At 44.4% G+C, this 19,524-nt stretch overlaps 3 protein-coding genes and 1 pseudogene across 4 annotated transcripts; all 4 read right to left on the bottom strand.

The window, feature by feature from the left end:
* Positions 1–2,435: 2,435 nt before the first annotated feature.
* Positions 2,436–3,478, bottom strand: LOC125526026 (uncharacterized). The gene is made up of 2 exons (XM_048691049.2): positions 2,992–3,478; positions 2,436–2,900 (listed from the first exon to the last, which is right to left on the bottom strand). Exons 1-2 carry the CDS (start codon positions 3,262–3,264, stop codon positions 2,646–2,648), a joined length of 528 nt encoding a protein of 175 aa, XP_048547006.1. The 5' UTR covers positions 3,265–3,478; the 3' UTR covers positions 2,436–2,645.
* Positions 3,479–3,564: 86 nt separating this feature from the next.
* LOC125524373 (protein FAR1-RELATED SEQUENCE 5-like) lies at positions 3,565–7,755 on the bottom strand. Its single transcript, XM_048689430.2, has 7 exons — positions 7,497–7,755; positions 7,110–7,364; positions 6,318–6,582; positions 5,513–6,198; positions 4,915–5,372; positions 4,522–4,809; positions 3,565–4,430 (listed from the first exon to the last, which is right to left on the bottom strand). The coding sequence occupies exons 4-7, from the start codon at positions 5,754–5,756 to the stop codon at positions 3,768–3,770; spliced, it is 1,653 nt and encodes a 550-aa protein (XP_048545387.2). The 5' UTR covers positions 5,757–6,198; positions 6,318–6,582; positions 7,110–7,364; positions 7,497–7,755; the 3' UTR covers positions 3,565–3,767.
* Positions 7,756–11,021: 3,266 nt separating this feature from the next.
* LOC125522507 (serpin-Z7-like) lies at positions 11,022–13,860 on the bottom strand (annotated as a pseudogene). Its single transcript, XR_015611362.1, has 2 exons — positions 13,195–13,860; positions 11,022–11,916 (listed from the first exon to the last, which is right to left on the bottom strand). The product of XR_015611362.1 is annotated as a serpin-Z7-like (transcript).
* A 2,284-nt stretch (positions 13,861–16,144) lies between these two features.
* LOC147958657 (uncharacterized) lies at positions 16,145–17,467 on the bottom strand. The gene is made up of 2 exons (XM_087536187.1): positions 16,294–17,467; positions 16,145–16,206 (listed from the first exon to the last, which is right to left on the bottom strand). The coding sequence occupies exons 1-2, from the start codon at positions 17,450–17,452 to the stop codon at positions 16,145–16,147; spliced, it is 1,221 nt and encodes a 406-aa protein (XP_087392313.1). The 5' UTR covers positions 17,453–17,467.
* Positions 17,468–19,524: the final 2,057 nt, after the last annotated feature.

The raw sequence follows: 19,524 nt of genomic DNA, 5'->3' as shown, positions 1-19,524 counted from the left end.
TGTTCTCTGGCTCTGGGTGGTTAGGGCTTTTCTCCTCGCTAGGAATTTTCTCTCAAAGGCTTCGAGGTGGGTTGCTTTCAAACGACAAAAGTCGTGCACTGAAATCTGAGCAGCCAACCGTTTATGGTTGTAGGGGGTGGGCTATTTATAGCCACTTGGCAACCCGACCTGATTTGTCCGAAATGACCCTGGGTCACTAAGGAACTGACACGTGTCGCAACGGTCAGATTTCAAACTCTCATGGCAACTTTACTTGGGCTACAAGCAAAGCTGACTTGTCCGGCTCTGGACAAGATTCTCTCTCATTGTCTTCACTCGAAGACATAGGTTTTTGGTTTAGGCATCACTTCAGTCATTCTGACTGGTTCTCCTGGACCCCACTTAACAGTACGGTGGTTCCTATGACTCAACACAAAAGAAAAAGAATTACGAAAGATCTAAGTCTTCGAGCTCCATAGGCTTCATAACGTGTCTTCTTTTGTCATAGTCTTCAATGTGAATATCTTCATATACCACCTTTGGCTTCAATGTCTTCATACATTTTTAGGGGTCATCTCTGGTAGTAAAACCGAATCAATGAGGGACTTCTACCTGTGTTATCTTGCAATTCTCACAAACACATTAGTCCCTCAGCTAGGTTTGTCGTCAATACTCCAAAACCAACTAGGGATGGCACTAGATGCACTTACAGTAGCCATGCATAGAACCTTCTATCAACCTCCCCCGTCCATGCAGCAGTCAACAAGCTGGCCATGCTAGTTCTATGCACTAGTGGGTAGCGACTGAACCCTAGTCGGAGGACATGCTGACAGCTCCAAGTACACCTTACAACTCTACCATGGACTACTGTCGATTCGGCTAGCAGGCCCGGCGGCACAAATGGTATTACTTGACCGGCCTGATGTGGATACCCATGAACCAACACAAGCGTACGCCGAGATACACGTCGTCTCGACAACCTTTGGTTGTTGTCATTGACCAGCTCTCCCCTCCTTTTCCTGGTAGCGTCGTTCGGCACCTCCCCAACGGCAGCAGCTCCTCCCTGCAAGATTTGTTTCCGGACGACCACATTAGTCAGGCTTAATCCATCACACTAAAAAACATTGCAAACCTAGAACACGACAGAAAGATTCGGATCGAATCCCGATGGACGGGGCCAAGATGATTTTTGCGGATAAGAAGAACTGATGCATATGAGCTTACCGAGGCATTGGGGGTGGCTGGAGAAGTGCCCTCGCCTCGAGCACGGGCTCCATCAATGGATCCTTCGCTGGGTCCGACGGATCTTGGCTTTTTCTTCTTTCCATCGCCTTCACCTTGCACACATGGCAGATTCCTCTTGCGTGGACGATCCGGTGGTTCCATGCTCAATGCCCTACCCAAGGAATCATGGATTAGGAGTTAGAAAAGGGCAGCACCACCATCCAATGGAAAATCAACCTCAAAAGTGCAGCCCAAAGAAAAGAGAAAAGTGCAGCTTGGAAAACACCCTTGCCACTTATTCTGCTGCCGAACCGGGGAACCTCACCTTGAGCACTATCCGCGGGGGCGCAGATGATCTCGTCGTCGTGTCAACACTCAGAAGCCAGATCTAGGTCTTCCTCAATAGTGGTTATGGGGGATGGAGCAGTGGAGGAGGAGGAAGTGAAGCAACTGGGATGGAGAAAGTAGTACTTTGGCTGCTGGCCGGGGTAGCCTTTTTGTAAATGAGGCTACGAGCTGTCTCTCACCCCCCGTGCCACAGTGAGAGGTCAAGTCACCTTTACTGCTGGCTGCCCACGCCGCCCAAAAATTTCTAAAGCAGCCTTTTTTTGCCCTTTATATTTCTAATTTTCGTGCAATCGATGACCGTGGTTGCCGCGTTTTGCAGTGGTGCACGGTTCGTCATGGAATGAATTTAGCGTACCACACCGTCGACGTAGCTTGCCTCGTGGGATCATGATCCCATTTCAAAATATCACCCGTCATGGAGTGTATATGCTCACTTTTTTAAAATTTATTCATGTTGTTTACTACGTGGTCCATCTGAACCCGGCTTCTAAAAGTGCCTACCTGTGCAAGCTGCCCATAGTGGACGGACACAGGAGATGTACGCTTGTCCTTTTTTCCGGAACCAGACCGGTACTAGCTGAAATGCTCCCCGGTCGGAACAGTTCATTCACTGTTTTAGTGCGGTCAACGCCAAGGGGAAGGAATAAACGGGAGCAACGGTCCTCCCTCTTGCTGCCAACGCCCACCCACCCACACATTTATTATGCTTCTTTGCATTTCATGACACATCTCTCCCACTCACACCACGAGGCAAATCGGCCCATCTAATTTTATATCATTGATTCTCTACTCGTTGCCCGAATTGGTCCCTTTTCCAATTATATTTATTGATCGACAAGAACACACGCAGCTTCACGACAAGGGAAAATAAGCCAGGCAGAAAATATAGATCGGCCCCATCCCATCCCCTCTCTCCCGTACCTCCAACACATGCACCATGGAGTTCAACATTACTAAAGGATAATCAGTGATCACGAAACGGGAAACTACATTTTACATTCAATGATGCCTCTAGTGGAACGCGTGGTACGAACTAAATCACCGTCATCTCTTGCCACACAAATCAAGTACCACTTGTCTTCTGGCTACGCTTTCTACTCTAAAATACGACGGCGTTTCAGCGGCATGCTGATGATGTCTTCTTTATCTTCAGAGTCTACAACGCTGCCTCCACAGACGACTCCAGATTCGTCGTCGACGGCAGAGCTACCAGTGCTTCGCGGAGAGTCAGGAGCAGCAGTTGGATCGTAGTCACCAAACCCTTCTTCCAAGGGTTCTTGCCCCACCATGGCATCCAAACCATGGCCGAGAGGCTGCTCGTCAAACGCATCGTCTTGAACGACCTCGCCCTGAAGAGAACCGAGACATAACTGTATCAGAATGGATTGAGGTTAGGTTCAGCTGTCTACGCGACAGTTTTATACAGTTCGAAATGCTGACCTCTCCATTCCCGACCTCCAACTCATCTGGCTGGTGCGTCGTGCTCCAAGCGGTAGATACGGAGCCCGCCCGCGATGGAGATGAAGGCTGCATCAAGTAGTTTCTTGCTCCCTTCAGAAATTGATGCGCAGCTGAAGCATATGCATAGATCACAAACCAACTTTTCAGAAAAAGATTTAAGGAACTCAAATGAGTAATTAGGTGGAGGAACGCATTATGCCCCTCGCCTCTGGTTGTGCCACTACTTCCCGATTCAGCGGCTGAGCCTCCCATCGGACGCAAGCGGGCGATTTGAATTTGTTCGAACTGTGCTGTGGGAAGTGGTGTGTCTGAAGTGTACCACCTCAGCCTTGGCCTCCTATTTATACCGTGCCTTCTGCCAGCTCCAAGGGCGCCCTTTTCCTGCGTATGGTACCTTGTTTGAATTTTGAATTGGTGGGTACGGCAATAGCTGCCACGGGCTAACGTTGTGTCTTTGCCGTCGACAGGCAAACAAGTCGTAAGCCTATCCAGGCCACCATTTATGTCGTCACCCACTGGAAGCAAAGATTTATTCGCATGACACAGACGGCCTACTCAGCAACTTATTCTTAATGTTACAGCCAGTAGCAATTTCAGTTTTCTAACAGCACGTACAGTAGTAAACAATTTGCCGGACGATAACCACAGAAAACCTCAGCACAGCGGTATACAAGGATTCAGCACTGATCGTGTGCGTCCAACTCTATCACAGTTTACAAACCATCTCGAAAAAAACATAAACTTAGAAACCTATATCAATTCTCTGCAAACCCTAGTGGTCTCGTGCACGTCGTACGCCGGTGCCCTTCTATCCCGTAGTTTTTGCATTTACCAGGCTTCCGTGGCTTTTTCGGCATATCCCCTCTATCTGGGCATGTCGTTTTCTTGTGCCCTTCGCGCCTACATATGCTGCAGAACCTTGTTCTCTTACTCAGTCCTTCATACGGCGCCTTGTCCCTGCTGTTTGTAGGCCTGCTAGGCCCTCTACGCTTCTCTGGTGCTGTGAGGCACTGCATGGCATTCGTGCTGAATGAATTTCCGGCACTTGCGCAATGGTCGGCCTCTCGATCAGCATTTGCTTGCTCGCCGTTGGCAGATATCCTGACATCAGCCGTTGGAATCACGCGATCCTCGAAATCCAGTCCATCACGTTTCTCTACCAAAGGCGCTGCACTCCGAATCACCGAATCAAGGGCAGCGTTGACATGCTCGTAGCATGCAGCACTTGCGTCCCCCATCCGCACGACTTCCATGGCTTTGAAGTATAGTGTCGCATGCCTACAAGTGAATGACATGTTCTGTGAATTGTCTCTCTGGTACTGGACTAGGTGACCTGGTAGTATGTCTCTTGCGTCCTTTTTCCACCGTTTTACGACGTGGTATTTAGGGATTTCTTCTAGATGCAGAATTTCCATAACCTGCACGAGAGAAAACCACTAGTTAGTCAGGGGTTTTTAAGTTACTGTATATTTTTTTATATCAAACGCTACATGTTTTTTGGCAGATTACCCGCAAGGCATGGCTGCACAGCATGCCCGTGTGCTCAAACTGGCCGCACTCGCAGGTGAATATTGATTTGTCGTCGTTAATGGTAACCTCATATTCAACTCTGCTCCACTTCTCTCTTTTCGCCGCATTGTTGTGAGTGGTGATGTACTTCCTCATCTTCTCCACCTCAGTAACATTGTATGATGTTGCTTCGATAAGTAGTCGCCCAAATTCCTCAAACATGCTCCTTGTATAAACCTTGCTGGCATGACGCTCTATAGCAAGGTTAGTACATCTAACAACACCGCCCTGCAATGAAAACACACCAGTATACATAAGAATCTCATCCAGTAAATCCCCAAACAATACGACAAAGCAAGATCAACATATTGTGTACGGCAAGAATCTACTTACAATCATAGTCCTCTTCTCCTCGTAGCTTTCGTCCCGTTCTCGATCAAACTGCAGTTTCATGTATTGCCGGATGAAAACATGCGTTGGGCTGGCTGGTGGCATGTACGATTTCAGCATGTGGTTTGCGCTCTCGCTTCTTTGGGTGCTTGTCATTTTTGCACAGAAAACACCCCGGAAATATGGTTTCTCCCATTTCCTTCTGGTTTCATAAATTTGGGTCATGTAGTTATGATTCCTCAAATTGTACTTGTCGAGGAGAGCTGCCCAGGCTGATTCAAACTCTTCCTCAGTTAGCATGTGGTTCACAACTTTGTGAAATTCAGCCTGGAAGTCACCCTTCTTGCTGTACAGTGGTCCTAGTGTTTCCTTCGCCTTTTTTAGGACATGCCATTTGCACCAACGATGTACTGTATTAGGATAAGTTTTCTTGATTGCAACCTCCATAGCTCTGCACTGATCTGTGAACAAAATAAGAAGTTTTGAATCAGACATATCATCTGCACAATTACGAATTTGATCAACGACAATTATTGGTTTCAAGATAACGTCCTAGGTGACAAGGATCAGGACAAAAAAGATTCGCACCGCCCCCAAATACCTGTGAGTATTGTCTTCGGCGCTGGCCCGCCCATCATCCGGACAAATTCCTCGAACACCCATTCGAAGCTCTCTTCTTGTTCGTCGCGCATCAAAACCCCTGCCATGATGCTCTGGTAATGGTTGTTAACTCCGACAAATAGCCCAAATGGCATATCGTACAGGTTGGTCCTGTACGTCGTGTCGAATGTAACTACATCACCAAAGAATTTGTATTGCATCCGGCTGCTGCCATTAGCCCACATGAGGTTCCTAATCTTACTATCTTTCTCTGCCAACACTACATACGTAAATCCTGGATCGTTGGCCTGGATGTCAGCAAACGCTTGAAGTGTTTTCCGAACATCATCCTCAGCTTGCTCACGGCTAATTCCCACAAATGTTTCTTAGCGTCCTTTTTGTGAAAGGTACCTTCTCGAGTGACCCAAAGAAGCTCCCAATAATGTTGTAAACATTCCCAAGGTTAACATTGTTCTCCCTTAGTTGCTTTATCAAATCCTTGGTGTATACATCAATGTGCTTATGAGAAGGCCAGTGCACCTTCTCTCCCATTGTCAGAGACATCGAATGGTTGTGACTCGCTCGATGCTCTGTTATGTACCAGCTGTTGTCCGATGCACGCAGCAGCCTGATCAGAGCAGGGCACTCACATCTGCAGGACCTGCTGTTTTCGGATTCAGGTTTCCCCTGCACACCACAAAGGAAGACATGTCAACAGTCAGCAGTGCACCATTTCTCAGATGAAATCTTGCTCGCACACATTACTATCTAAATTTTTCTTTGTTGGAATCAAATTATGAACTCACCGAGCAACCACAAACAATTTCCTGCATGGTTTTCGTTCGCTTGGCGTTGAGTCTGCTCTTTCCATATCTTATTCTGAAACCGACTTCCCAAGAATATAGATTGTAGAAGTCATATGCCTCGCCAAGCGAATCGAAACTGAGCCCCAGCTCAGGCCAAACGACACTCTTGTCAGGCTGCTCCGCATATTTGCGTATAGAAATCTCTAGAGCACTCATCCTCGAAGGGCATGGGACTCGGTCGGGTGGCGCGCTTCCGAGACGCAGCCTGAATGTTGCACAAAAGTAAACGTTAACTGTATCCATTCTATCCGAATTTTCAACTGAGATGCGACGATTCATCTAGCTAGTTCTCCATTCACATTATTATTTCATTTTCATATCGCACATCGGCAAAAAAGAATATACACATACAGAAGTACGGTTCAATGTTATGCCAGTTGATGCGGTTTTAACTAAGTTCATATTAACACCATAATAGGAAGAAATCTCTGTTGTCAAACCTTCATTTTCCTAACATGGCTATCTGTCTTATTTTCTTGTCTTTGCCAAGAAGATTGCAACGCCATTAGGTGAATTTACATTCTTCAGACCAGTTGCAAAAATATCTGGTCCCTCAATTCAGGTTATTTTCCAAGAGGTATTGCTCAATTGACCCACAGTGTTCATGACATCATTCAGGATCTATTGGGTTGTTTTCTATCTCAGTCTATACGTGTTGCACATACATGTGATGCTCATGTGAACTCATCTGTTGAATGACAAAGAACAAGGGAGGAGATCATGTGCTCTTACCTTTTTGTCCACCCGGGGGCTTGCGGATTCACCCTGTCAGTTGACTGAGCAGACCTCATCGGAGATTCAGCACGGGGACGACGTTCACCATGTGGTCGGTCTGCAGCTACGCCCTCGACGTCCACCTGAGCTAGCCCAGATTCCCCATTGGCCTCAACGCGACCTTCAGTTGCACCCCCATTCTGCAGCAGATAGAGGAGCGGCACTAGATCTGGTTGCTCAAGGCTGTCAGCAAATTCTTCCCGTACGGGAAATCTGCGCGAGGAAAGGCGATTAGCCGGCAATAGAGGTCAGATTCGTATGCAGGGCAGGTCGAGCAGAATTTATAGCTATGAGCTGGATGCAGCAAAGGATAACAAAAAATGCAGAGATCTGCCCGGAACTTACCTGTCCACTGCGTCGAGCAGGAACTCCATTCCCTCCGCCTCCATAGTTCGGTATCCTGCCTTGCAAACGCAGCCACCGCCGACCGGAACTCCGTCCGGCACCGCCCGGCAGCAGTATCGCATTCAAGTCGCTCACACTCTAGGTTACGCCGCCGGTCACGGCTCTTCCAGAACGAGCTAGGGGAAGGGGATGGACACATTTTTTTTTGTTGTTGCCCATGCGCACGAGACGTTCCCCTTCGACCGACACGACGGCACAGATTCCGCCCACCATCCAGGCCCCATTATCTGAACCAAGGCCCAGAGTAGAAAAGGTAACTTCCTGGTCCATGGCCTAGAAGGAAAGCCAATGTTCTGATCCACGGCCCAGACCGAGCAGCCGCGCCGTCCGTCCGCCTGCCTCGCCTCGACCCCACGTATTGCCCACTGTTCCCTACTGTATTTCGGAGATTCCCTATTTATCCGACGCCCGTATCTGACAGCACAGCAGGTTTTGTTCGCATCCCAAGGCAGATATCGACGACTTAGATTATGGGTGCAGCTGAGCTCGAGCTCCAAAACGCCCCTCTCACTAGTATTACCCTTTAAAGTAGAAAGATAACGAAATAATTTTTAGAAACTTGCACACAACTTTATTCTAAAATTGCACGCTTTGTAGTATGCAAAAAATAATCATATAATAGTTTAATTTTCGCACATATTGCATAGTATTTATGTGTACACATTTACACTCACTTAACATCCTAAAATACCAACAAAAGAAAAATGAAAACTAACTAACAAATAAAAAAACAAGAACAAGAACACACAAAAACAGATAACATAAAAATACAAAGGGAGAGAGATGAGGGTTGCATCGCATAGTTAATGGGATTTGGCCCATTAGCAAATCAACTAATCCATATGGGGTTAGTAAACAAAAACCCAGCACAACAAACATCACATGCTAGGAAAACGAGCAACACGAATCTTAGAGCAAAAATCAACTGCCAGGAAATCAACTGAGCCAAATTGAAAATCCAGGTAACTTACAAGTAGCTAAAGTGAGAAAGAAAGACTGCATGTCCTTACCGTCTTAGTTGCCTTTTATCGAGAATATATTAATGGAAAAAATAGCTATATTGATAAAAATCTGACGTCAGTTTTCTGGCTTCCCGACATGAAAGCATCCATTGCCATCCATCGCACTACACGAATCTTACAACTACTAGCAGTGCCATGACAGTTTCCTCCCACCGTTCGCCGTAAATGCCACCCGCCACGAACGCCCCCACTACGCTCGTCTCCCCTTTTCTCTCCTTCTCGTTCGCTTCTTCCAATCACCGTGCATAGTTTCCCTCATTCCCCCCTCTCGCTCTCTTCTGGTATGCGGTGACTCCACGCCGAAAGACTCGGGGTCGTCTGTGTTTCGGTTGCCGGAAATAGGTGTCGGTGTCGTGGCTAACAGGTACCCCTAAACCCGTCTACGCGCGACGCGAGCAGTGAATCCCTTCCCGGGAGATCAGGAAGACTTCAGCATAGCAAGGTGCACCCGCACTTCCTCCTTGAGGGTATAATGACACGAAGTTATAAGAACTATAGGCAGGTCATCGAGAAGCGCCGCTCTCACATGGCCTTCGGCTTCCACACCAACAAGAAGGTACGAGGAAATACCAAGACAACAACAACCTTTTCCGGGAATGCCCAAGGTGTGGGCTCCCACGAAGGAAATGCTCCCCCGGGGTCGGCTCGTTCAACCCGATCCGCAGCACTCCACGTCCGACCCACTAGGGGAATTGCATGCGCCTCGACGCCACTGTGGCCCAGCCTAGCAGCAACGCAGCCCACATGCCTTTTCCGCCGCTTAGCGTGCGAAGGTCGCCTTCCCCTTAAGCGGCCGTGACGTGTCGAGAACCTAAGCCCTTTTACCGCACTCCCAACACCTGTTACAGTGTGTAGCGCGGTAATAGGAGGCGATTACGCTAAGCGATAGTGATGGGACGTGCGTACATTTCCAGGCTCATGAGGAGATGACACATAAACCCCACATTAAATATGGTAGGTATCCTACAGAAACGGTTTTCGGCCAGATCTGGGGAACACAAAACATAAGAGAACAGAGAGGGAGATCCAATATTGGAGGGGCTCCTGCCCCTCCGCCGCCATGGAGACCAAGGACCAGAAGGGGAACTCTCCTTCCACATAGGGGGAGGCCAAGGAATAAGAAGAAGGAGGGGGGCTCACTCCCCTCTCTCCCGGTGGCGCCAGAACGCCGCCAGGGCTAGGATCGTGACGGCGATCTACATCAACAATCTTTCTACCGTCAACACCAACTTCCCCCCATTTATGCAGCGGTGTAACACCCCTTCTCCCCGCTGTAATCTCTAGTTAAACATGGTTCTCAACTCCATATATTATTTTCCAATGATCTATGGTTATCCTATGATATTTGAGTAGATCCGTTTTGTCCTATTGGTTAATCGTGATCTTGGTTGGTTTGTATTTTTGATTTATGGTGTTGTCCTATGGTGCCCTCCGTCTCGCGCAAACGTGAGGGCCCCCCGCTGTAGGGTGTTGTAATATGTTCATGGTTTGCTTATTGTCAGTATTGCGGGGGTGACAGCAGCCTAAACGCGGATAAGTGGGTTATGGCATATGGGAGTAAAGAGGACTTGATACTTAATGCTATGGTTGGGTTTCATGACCTTAATGATCTTTAGTAGTTGCGGATGCTTTCTAGGGGTCCAATCATAAGTGCATATGATCCAAGTAGAGAAAGTATGTTAGCACATGCCTCTCCCTCACGTAAAATTGCAAGAATGATTACCGGTACTTGTTATCGATTGCCTAGGGACAAATGACTTTCTTGTTGACAAAAGCTATCCACTTTTATTGTCTCGCGATTTATCTGTAGTTTTATTCTCGCAAAGTACTTGTAGTTTTATTCTTGCAATATAGTTTCATACTTGTTCTAGGTAAAGCAAACGTTAAGTGTGCGTAGAGTTGTATCGGTGGTCGATAAAATTTGAGGGAATATTTGTTCCGCCTTTGGCTCCTCATTGGGTTCGACACTCTTATTTATCGAAGAAGGCTATAGACGATCCCCTATACTTGTGGGTTATCAGGAACTCCCTGAAATTTTCATCGCCCTCGCTTCTACTATGATTTTTTCCGTCATGGACGGCCCAAACAATGTCATGCAGGTGCGTCTCCAGCCCGCCCAGGACGAAAAGCCCATTTTTTGTCATGCTTTTTGTCATAGAAGTAGGAGCCCATCACATCTATGATGATATCGGGTTTTGTCACAATTATCATCATAGAAGTGTCATAAGCATGATAGGAAAAAAAACGTTTGGCCCAAAATGTCACGGATGTGTTTTTTTTGTAGTGCTAGATTGATATTAAATTATGTGAAGACCATTTCATACTTAGTCAAGAAGCATTTCATCAGGATGCTTAACTAATTTATTAAGTAACTCAAAGCACAAGGCTCCACAACAATCCTTGATTACCACCCTTCCGCAAACCTCGCACAACAAGCAAGACATTCTGAAAATCAAAACCATTTATTGGATTGATTGCACAAGCAACCTTATTGGATGTTGAAACCCTTCCCTTACATGTAATAGTTGAGGCAACTACCAACACACATATTTAGGGCAAACATATTACGAAGACACGAGGGGATTGGCCACATGACCGATGAAGAGAACCACACCAGTGACGTCTTCTCGGATAAGGAAGAGGAAAGGGTGATCTGCAACGAAGTCCATCACAATGGGCATCTGTTGTTGTTCGATCGCTACACTAGTTGCCGTTGCAGCCTCAGTTCCTTGTTCATTCACTTCGACAAATGACTTGTGGAAAATAGATGAGATGAATAGGCCCACATGAGAATTCACCATCTCTGAAAGGTTTGCCTCTGTGCTAAATGGCAACTGAAGACCCAAACTCTTGAGCAAATTGGTTGCTTCAAATCCAAACGATATCTTGAACTTTGGCAGCATGAACTGCTCAACTACAACTTTCTCCATTGGTATATGCTTATCGATGAACTCTGATTCAGTGCTCAACCTTTTGGCCAAGGTCCAGAGACCATCACGTCTTTCAGGAAGAAGAATGTACATGGAGAATTGCCTATTGTCTCCACCTTTCTGATATGGAATCTTAAGTACCTACAAGCCGTCGGAAGATGAAATGTATTGCTTATTTGTACTGGACATGAATGGTGTTTGAACAGTGTCCCCATTTAAAAGGTGGAACTTGTCGTATTTTGTCTTAGATTCATCAAATTTCTCAGTCCAAAGTCCCTTGAAATAAAGGGCATTACCAAGAACCAGTCTAGTGGTGTAGTCAATAGACCCTTTAGGGAGGATCTCTCTGATGAGACCTGTTGTGACATTCTCTACCCATGAGTTCACTTGACTAGCAACTTCAGGAGCCTGGACCATGGCAAAATACATCAGCACTTGGCAAAACAAAATCAGAATAATATCTATTTGCAGTTTCTAGAATGATATAAACCAAGAAAGCATAAGATTGTGCAATAAAATAGGTTAAACTGTACATACTGTTGTGCCACCATGACCAAAGTTTTGACTAACCAAATGTTATTTCCTTTTCAAACAAAATTTACAAGAACAAAAGGTAACAATGGCACAAGGAATCAAAGACGGTGTACCGGCATCTTTTATACATAATTTCTATGTAAAAAGGTCACATACCCAACTGATGACAGAAATAGTATTAACGGTTAGATGGTCATGACATCTACAATTTCCTTTGTAGTACTACTACTGATCTTTCCATGATTATAACCGATTGTTGATTTGTTTCGTATATTTTCTAAGAAACGAGAGAATCCCATGATGGCAACGAAAACCACATAAGAAAAATGGCACAACTTCTCACCATGAGAAGTCTTGCAACACACCCTACTTGAAAAAGGGTTGCATATTCAAATATACAAAAAGGCCGCAGCCATTCCTAATGATCTGATAAAGTACCTAGCAGTAAAATATAAAAAAACCTAAAAAAAGTAAAATATCAAAAAAATGTGGACAATCCGTAAAATATCAATTGTATACTAAAAGCACAATACAAGTGAAAACAAGAGATTGCTTAATTAGATATTTTAAAAATGAAAGTAGAACATCCGACCATTGATTTAGTTGACCATTTGATTATTATTGGATCGCAAAATTTTAAATCATTACAATTGTAAATAAGCATAAATATGTACCTAATTAAACAAATCGTGATCATTAGAACTTCATAATTGTACCTAAATATATGATGATCGATAGATCTTCATAACTGTACCTACACAGATCACGACCTTAGATCATCATGGTTATGCCTAAATATATCACCGCCATTATATTCATAATTATACCTAAAATGTCATGATAGTTAGGCCTTCATAATTGTACTTAATAGTAGGTCAAGGCCATTAGATCTTCATAATTATACCTAAACGTATCATCACTGCTGGATCGTCATAATTGTATCTAATTAAGTAAATGATCTAAAAAGCATTTGCATGGAAGCCAGTAAATTAAAGATCTAGATTGGTGAAAAGATTTAGCAGAATGTCAAAGGATACCCATCTCTACATTACTATATCAGAACAAAACTACCACTGAGTAACAACGACATATAGACATGTAGAAAGAAAACTATCACTTTTTGAACTAGCAGTAAAAAGGAAGGTGGTCAACCTTATTCTTGAAGTCCACGGATTGGACCTCGGACTTATAGTTGCACACAGCGAGCTCCTGGAAGGAAGGCTTGAGGGAGAGCGACGCGTCTACAAACACGCCGTTGGCGAAGGCGATGCGCGGGCCGCCGGTGATGGACGCATCGGCAAGCACTAACTGTACCACCTGATCCGCGAGCGAGTGGAGTCCCTCGGGCCCGCCTGCATTCTCGTTCCCAAGTATGGCTACGAGCTGGTCGCGGGTGGTGCCGCCAGCGCCGGCAGTAATGAGGCTGAGCGCGACATGGAGTGAGACCGGGGAGAAGGCGACGTTGCCGGTAGCAGATTCGGGGTCGGATGAGATGGCGGAGGCGAGGCGGAGGGCGAAGCGGGTCTGGTGCGCGACTGAGAGGCGGACATCGGTGGCAAGGGTGGTTGCCATGGCCGGGGTGGTGGTTCGTCGGACTTGTGGTAGACTCGAGAAGAGAGGAAATGAACAGGCAGTACAGTTTGCATGGGTGTTATGTAGTTAGGAGTACTATTTAACAGGTGCCTGAAGAAAGTGTGCACGGCTTTTTATCTTTGGAAACATCTGCGGATGGCACAAGAAATCGAAATAAAGTGGTTTTATTTGCTTAGTTCAATTAGGCATTGCTGTGTCATTTGGTTCGATCAGACCTGAAGCCAAGCGTTCGGCTTTGGGTGTGATATATCCGCACTTCTGAATTCTCTAGAACATCGGATTTATGTGGACATTGCTACAGGACGGGTGACCTTTTAGGTGTTCGTTTTGGAAGCATCGTGTTTTCTACAGGTTGGGATTGCGATGCCAATGTGTAAAGTTTAAAGTAGGATGGAAGATATGGATGATATTGCATGACAGAACATAAGTGGGATTTATGTGGAGATTACTACACGTCTCGTGACATTTTAGGTCTTTGTTTCAGAAGTATGGTGTTTCCTAATATCACAAAACTAATTAGTAGTACTAAATTCCAAGGTTGAGATTACGATGCCAACCTGTAAAGTTTCAACTAGTGTGAAAGATTTGCAGGATATATTTCATGACAAAACATAGTGGATTTACATCACTGCCGTGGGGTGTGGACTTAGCTTAGCTGGTGGTCCAATTAAAGTCTTAAAATCCAAAGCAGAATATGGTTCCATTCTCCAACTTCTCTAGAGGATAACCATCTATGTTTTCCATATGACTGGCCCTAGTTCCCTTTAACATTGCCTTTGGAGGAGATAGGGGCTTCCTCATGCTCAGGAAATTTAAGGAGACGGTGGGGGTGGGGGGCAATAATTAAATTAGATAACTTCAGGGATCTATTGTACTCCCTCCGTCACAGTTTAGAAGGAAATTTGCGTGTGCTTTCACAATAGACAAGGTTTAGGGCGCATTGCATTTATTTCTAGTAGCTAATTAGTACTTCGATATATTATTTCTATATGCATGCGTAGTGTGAATGCTATTTTTTAGCCGATAACCACCTAGGTCCCAGAGAATTTTCAAGCGCGCCTTCTAAACCGTGATGGAGGGAGTACGTCTTAAGTCCAAAATAAATATAAATGATATCACTGATTAATGTGAATGTGTAAACAATGGAGGGGGGAAACTAAGCTTTGACAATAATATGGTGGTTAGGGTGAGAACAGTTGCTCAATGGTAGGAGTCCGATGGGTGGGCTTCACCCAACTAATGTTGACGCTCTCGAAGGGAAGTGGCATGGGAGCAACAACGAGGAGGTGAGTCAGGGTTGGGTATCTGATGTGTACCAGAACTGGCGGCGACCGCAACTGTGGCATTGCCCTGCTCAGAAACCATGATATGATCAGAGTCTATGTTGATATACGATAACATGATAGAAATACTTAGTGTGCATAGATGGGCAGCAATACAAGCAATGATTTATTCCCCCTCATTGTAGAATAACATATAGAGTACAATGTGTAAGAACATTTTAGATATTCGATGTAACCCACATAATTTACCAAAATAACTCTCATAAAATGACGCCTAGCATGATGATTACTAGAAATAAAATAACTAGAATTATGGGTTCAAATACCCTCTTCTCCCTCTCCCTCTCTCTCTCTCTCTCTCTCCTTCAAATTAAATAAATTATTTTTTTAATATTTCAATAAATGGAGTTATGTCATTTATATTTTAATATGTCACATGCAAGGAAGGAACAAAACAGAAACAATCCGTGTGAAAAAAGCTTGCCCATTCTTTAGAATTGTAGTTATGTCATTCTTTTGAAATAAATTATGAAACGAATCCATTACATCTACCATAATTCTTGCCTTTTCTCAAGAGAAAATGAATCGCTAGTGCACATCTAACTCCATGTGCCGACTCCCAATCGAGAACTAATATCTTCATACAAGAATCTGGAAACATTATATGCAAAGAAAAGTTCAATTAACCATGCACTCAAATGTGGCAAATATTTTTTTAAGCTTGAAATAGTAGGAGAGGCTCCTCCTGTGCTATATTAAAACACAAGATATGGTTACAATATATACACTAGATCATCGAGATGGCGCGGGTTGCCGCGGCCGTCCATTTTGGCGATAGAATGTACTGGTAGTAATTTGCAACGAAGCCTGTAATACACGAGCGTGATGCATACATGATCAACTATATATTCAACTTATAATGTCCAGAGAATTTGGTAGTGCTTCTAGTAAAATAATGTTGCAAGATAACATCTCGTGTGTGCATAGAACTAGTGGCGGAGCCAGGATTGGCTGACACCCCAGGCGAGAAACTAAGGGCTAAAAGCTACCCCAAAAAAACTCCAGTTTCAACGCATACGAGAGTCAATTTATGTTGCATAACTAATAATACACCAAACATAATATTCCATGGCAGCATTTGTTCCATGATGGGTCAACTAATAAAGCAAGATAAATCAAAAGACAATATGTAGCATATATAGATGATCCAAAAGATTAATACCAAATCAAAGGATTGGTTGATCCAACCCTCCCATAACAACATCTTCAATAGTCGAAGAAGCTAAACCTTGAATGATAAATTTTGAAATGCAAATCAGTGCATAATAAAGGAAGCAAAAATAGTTCATAATAGATGCAAAATTTGAAAACTTACGTCCAGGACGAGGCAAAAGGCATTTACGACTGCGATAACCTTGAAATCGCTCAATGATCTTTGATTCTTCAATACTCACAAATACATCCCGCTCAATGTAACATACCATTCTATGATTCATCCAATCATCACCCATTTTGTTCCTCAATCCAGTCTTGATAATGCTCATTGCTGAAAATGCCCTTTCCACTGTTGCGGTTGCAACAGGTAAAATCAATGCTAACTCAACAAGACGGTAAACCAAGGGAAAAGTTGTGTGCATATTACTTGTAACCATATTTATGGCAAGATGACCAAGGTCATTGCAATTCATCAAATGTGGATCAACTCTTGCTTCCCGAATGAATGAGTCTAGTTGGTTTCTAAGGACAAAAGTAACTTCATATGTAGAGAAGTCAGCAGCATACATATTAGCAAGGTCTACTAGCTTGTCTTCATTATAATTGGCAAATGAATTCTTGGGATCAAGACAAGCAATGCATCTCAACAATTGAGTAGACCTTTCAGCAAAGCGGTTGTTTAACTCCACAATAAGTTGATCATGCAACACATTGAATATTTCATTTCTGAAATGATGGTTGTAAGTTACCAACTGCCCACACCAAGTCCTTGAACGCCCATTAGCAGTTATAGTATCTTCCATATTTGGCACTACAATGTTGTACTTGACACAAAAGTCTGTTACCTCTTTAAAGAGCTCACCCCAACCATTCTGCCTTATATTTTGAATATCATCCAATGTGGTTTTAATCAATCCAACAACACGTATAATATTCTGATTTTTCAATTGCAAGCATTGTGACAGATTGTTAGTCTTGCCCAATAATGTAATCATAAGATGCAATATGAGAACAAATTCAAAGGACTCCATTTGCTTTATCAATCCTGCGGCTGTGGTTCTTTGTGCAACATTATCTGCATCATTGTGTAGATTTTCTAATACCTTTAGAACTGGTTTCCACATCTGAACAAGACGGCACAAGGTTTTATGATGTGATCCCCACCGTGTATCACCGGGTCTAGCAAGGTTAGTTAATTGGTTTTTTCCTTTTCCCACAAGAAGTTCCCCAGCCTCTATTTGACGCACTATTTCATCATGTTGCTCTTGGACCAATTGATCATGTCTTTTACAAGAAGCATTAAAAATGTTAACCACCATGCTTGTGTATTCAAAAAAATCCCTTACTGATGAACAACACTTGGCAACAGCAACAACCACTAATTGTAACTGATGGGCAAAACCATGTATATAATGAGCATAAGGATTTTCCTCCAAGATCAATCTTTGCAACCCACCGAATTCCCCTCTCATGTTTGAAGCCCCATCATAACCCTGTCCTCTCAAATTAGACATAGATAAGCCAAGAGTAGCAAACATACCATCCAAAGCTACCTTCAGTGAAGTTGATCTTGTGTCAGGAACATGCTCAACTGCCATGAATCTCTCAATCACCTCCCCTCGTTTGCCGAGATACCTACATAAGACAAAGGAGCATGATTAATATAAAACTTCAACAAAATCCACCTATAAGTCTACAACAACAAACACATACAATACGAGGAAAGGTACTAACCTCAAACACATAGCTATTTGCTCTTTCATAGATGCATCTCTGGACTCATCAACAAGTAAAGCAAATTTCCTATCTCCAATCTCCTCTATAATGACTTTGGTGGTCTCTTGTGCACAAGCCTTGCATAAATCCAATTGTATCTCATGTGAAGTCAGTAGATGGTTCCCTCCTGCATCACCAAACAATTTTTCCACCTTTGGGTCTTTCTTTATGAACAAGTCCAACAACTCTTTGAAGTTACCCTTATTCATTGAGCTAGCAGACTCATCATGACCACGAAAAGCAAGAGCTTGTAGTGTCAAAAATTTGACAATACCCAATATAATGAAGAGACGAGCTTTGTATTCTTCTTCTCTCTTCTTAGAACCCCTATCAAACACATGTGGCAAATTTTGTCTTTGATTTTTGAAATCATCATAATGTTGTCTAGATTTATTATGAGCACTATCATGCTTGCCAACATGCTGATTAAAAACTTTAGGTACATCCTTCCAAGATTTAAATCCATTTTTCGTGAACGCCTCAACACCATAGTTTGCAGCTCTTGGTTGCTTAAATAGAAAACAATAAAAGCAAAAGGCTGCTTTTTTTCAATGCTATATTCCAACCAGCCGCGATGATCATTATACCAGTAATCATGAAAGCTTCTACCATTTATCTGCTCATATGTATGATCAGTTGGTTGACATGGACCCATACTAATGTACTCCCTTCTAGCAAGATCTCTAATGTCTGCATCCAAATCCTCAATTGGTATTCTCTTACCAGGGTCTGATTCAATATCACCAGGTTTAAGTTGAGCCGTAACACTAGGGGCATTATCAGTTGTTCGAGTTGAAGGACCTGTTTCTGCAGTTTCCGTGGTTCGAACTTGAAAAAATGAATTCAATGTCTTGTTTCTTTTACTCATCTTGCCTTCCTGTAACATTTATAGAAACAAAATTACTATTTGTCTACATAGGTTTCCACATCTAACAAAAAGTGGCATCAAGCAAACAATGGTGGCATCTAGCAATTACAGAGTACAGGAACTCTACCTAGTGAATCCTAAGTGAGGGGGCCATGCTTACAAGATTAGAATAGAGCTCCACGCCTCCAACAAACAGAGCTCAACGCTGCACTGTCTCTGTCCTAAAAGCTATACATCAGAATTCAGAAGTTCAGAATAGAGCTCCACGCCTCCACCGAACAGAGCTGTACATCGAACTCGAAGAAAACTAGGAAGCAAGGAAGGGATACCTTTGCTCTTGGCCTCTTGCTCTGCTGTCTGCTATGTGCTGCGGCTCGCCGGACGCCGGGTAGCCTGCCGCCTCGCCGAGGTCGCCGCCTCGTCGAACAGGGCAGCAGCCCGCAGCACCGCAGCGGCGCAACCTGATGCCGCAGAAGGGGGTCGAAGGGGACAGAGCTGGCCGGCAGGGTAGGCGGCGGGCGGCGCCTAGGGTTCGTCCAAGTCAGGGGAACGGGCTGCGGGTGGCTGGCTGGTTCGTGTTCGTCCAGACTCGAAGTAGACGCACAGGCAGGCCGCAGGCAGATGAGGCAGGCAACGAACGAGATGGGCCTCACGCCCCAGGCAGTCTTCGTTGTTCTACAGTATATTTGCTACAGTGTACGAGCGAGATGGGCCTCACGCCCCAGGCAGCCGCCTATGCATAGAACT

The sequence above is a fragment of the Triticum urartu genome, chromosome 7A, assembly GCF_056163025.1.
Source record: "Triticum urartu cultivar PI428250 chromosome 7A, HENAU_Tu73, whole genome shotgun sequence".
Taxonomy (NCBI): Eukaryota; Viridiplantae; Streptophyta; class Magnoliopsida; order Poales; family Poaceae; genus Triticum; species Triticum urartu.
Note: the sequence above shows the minus strand (reverse complement) of the source record. Positions and strands in the feature narration are given on the sequence as shown.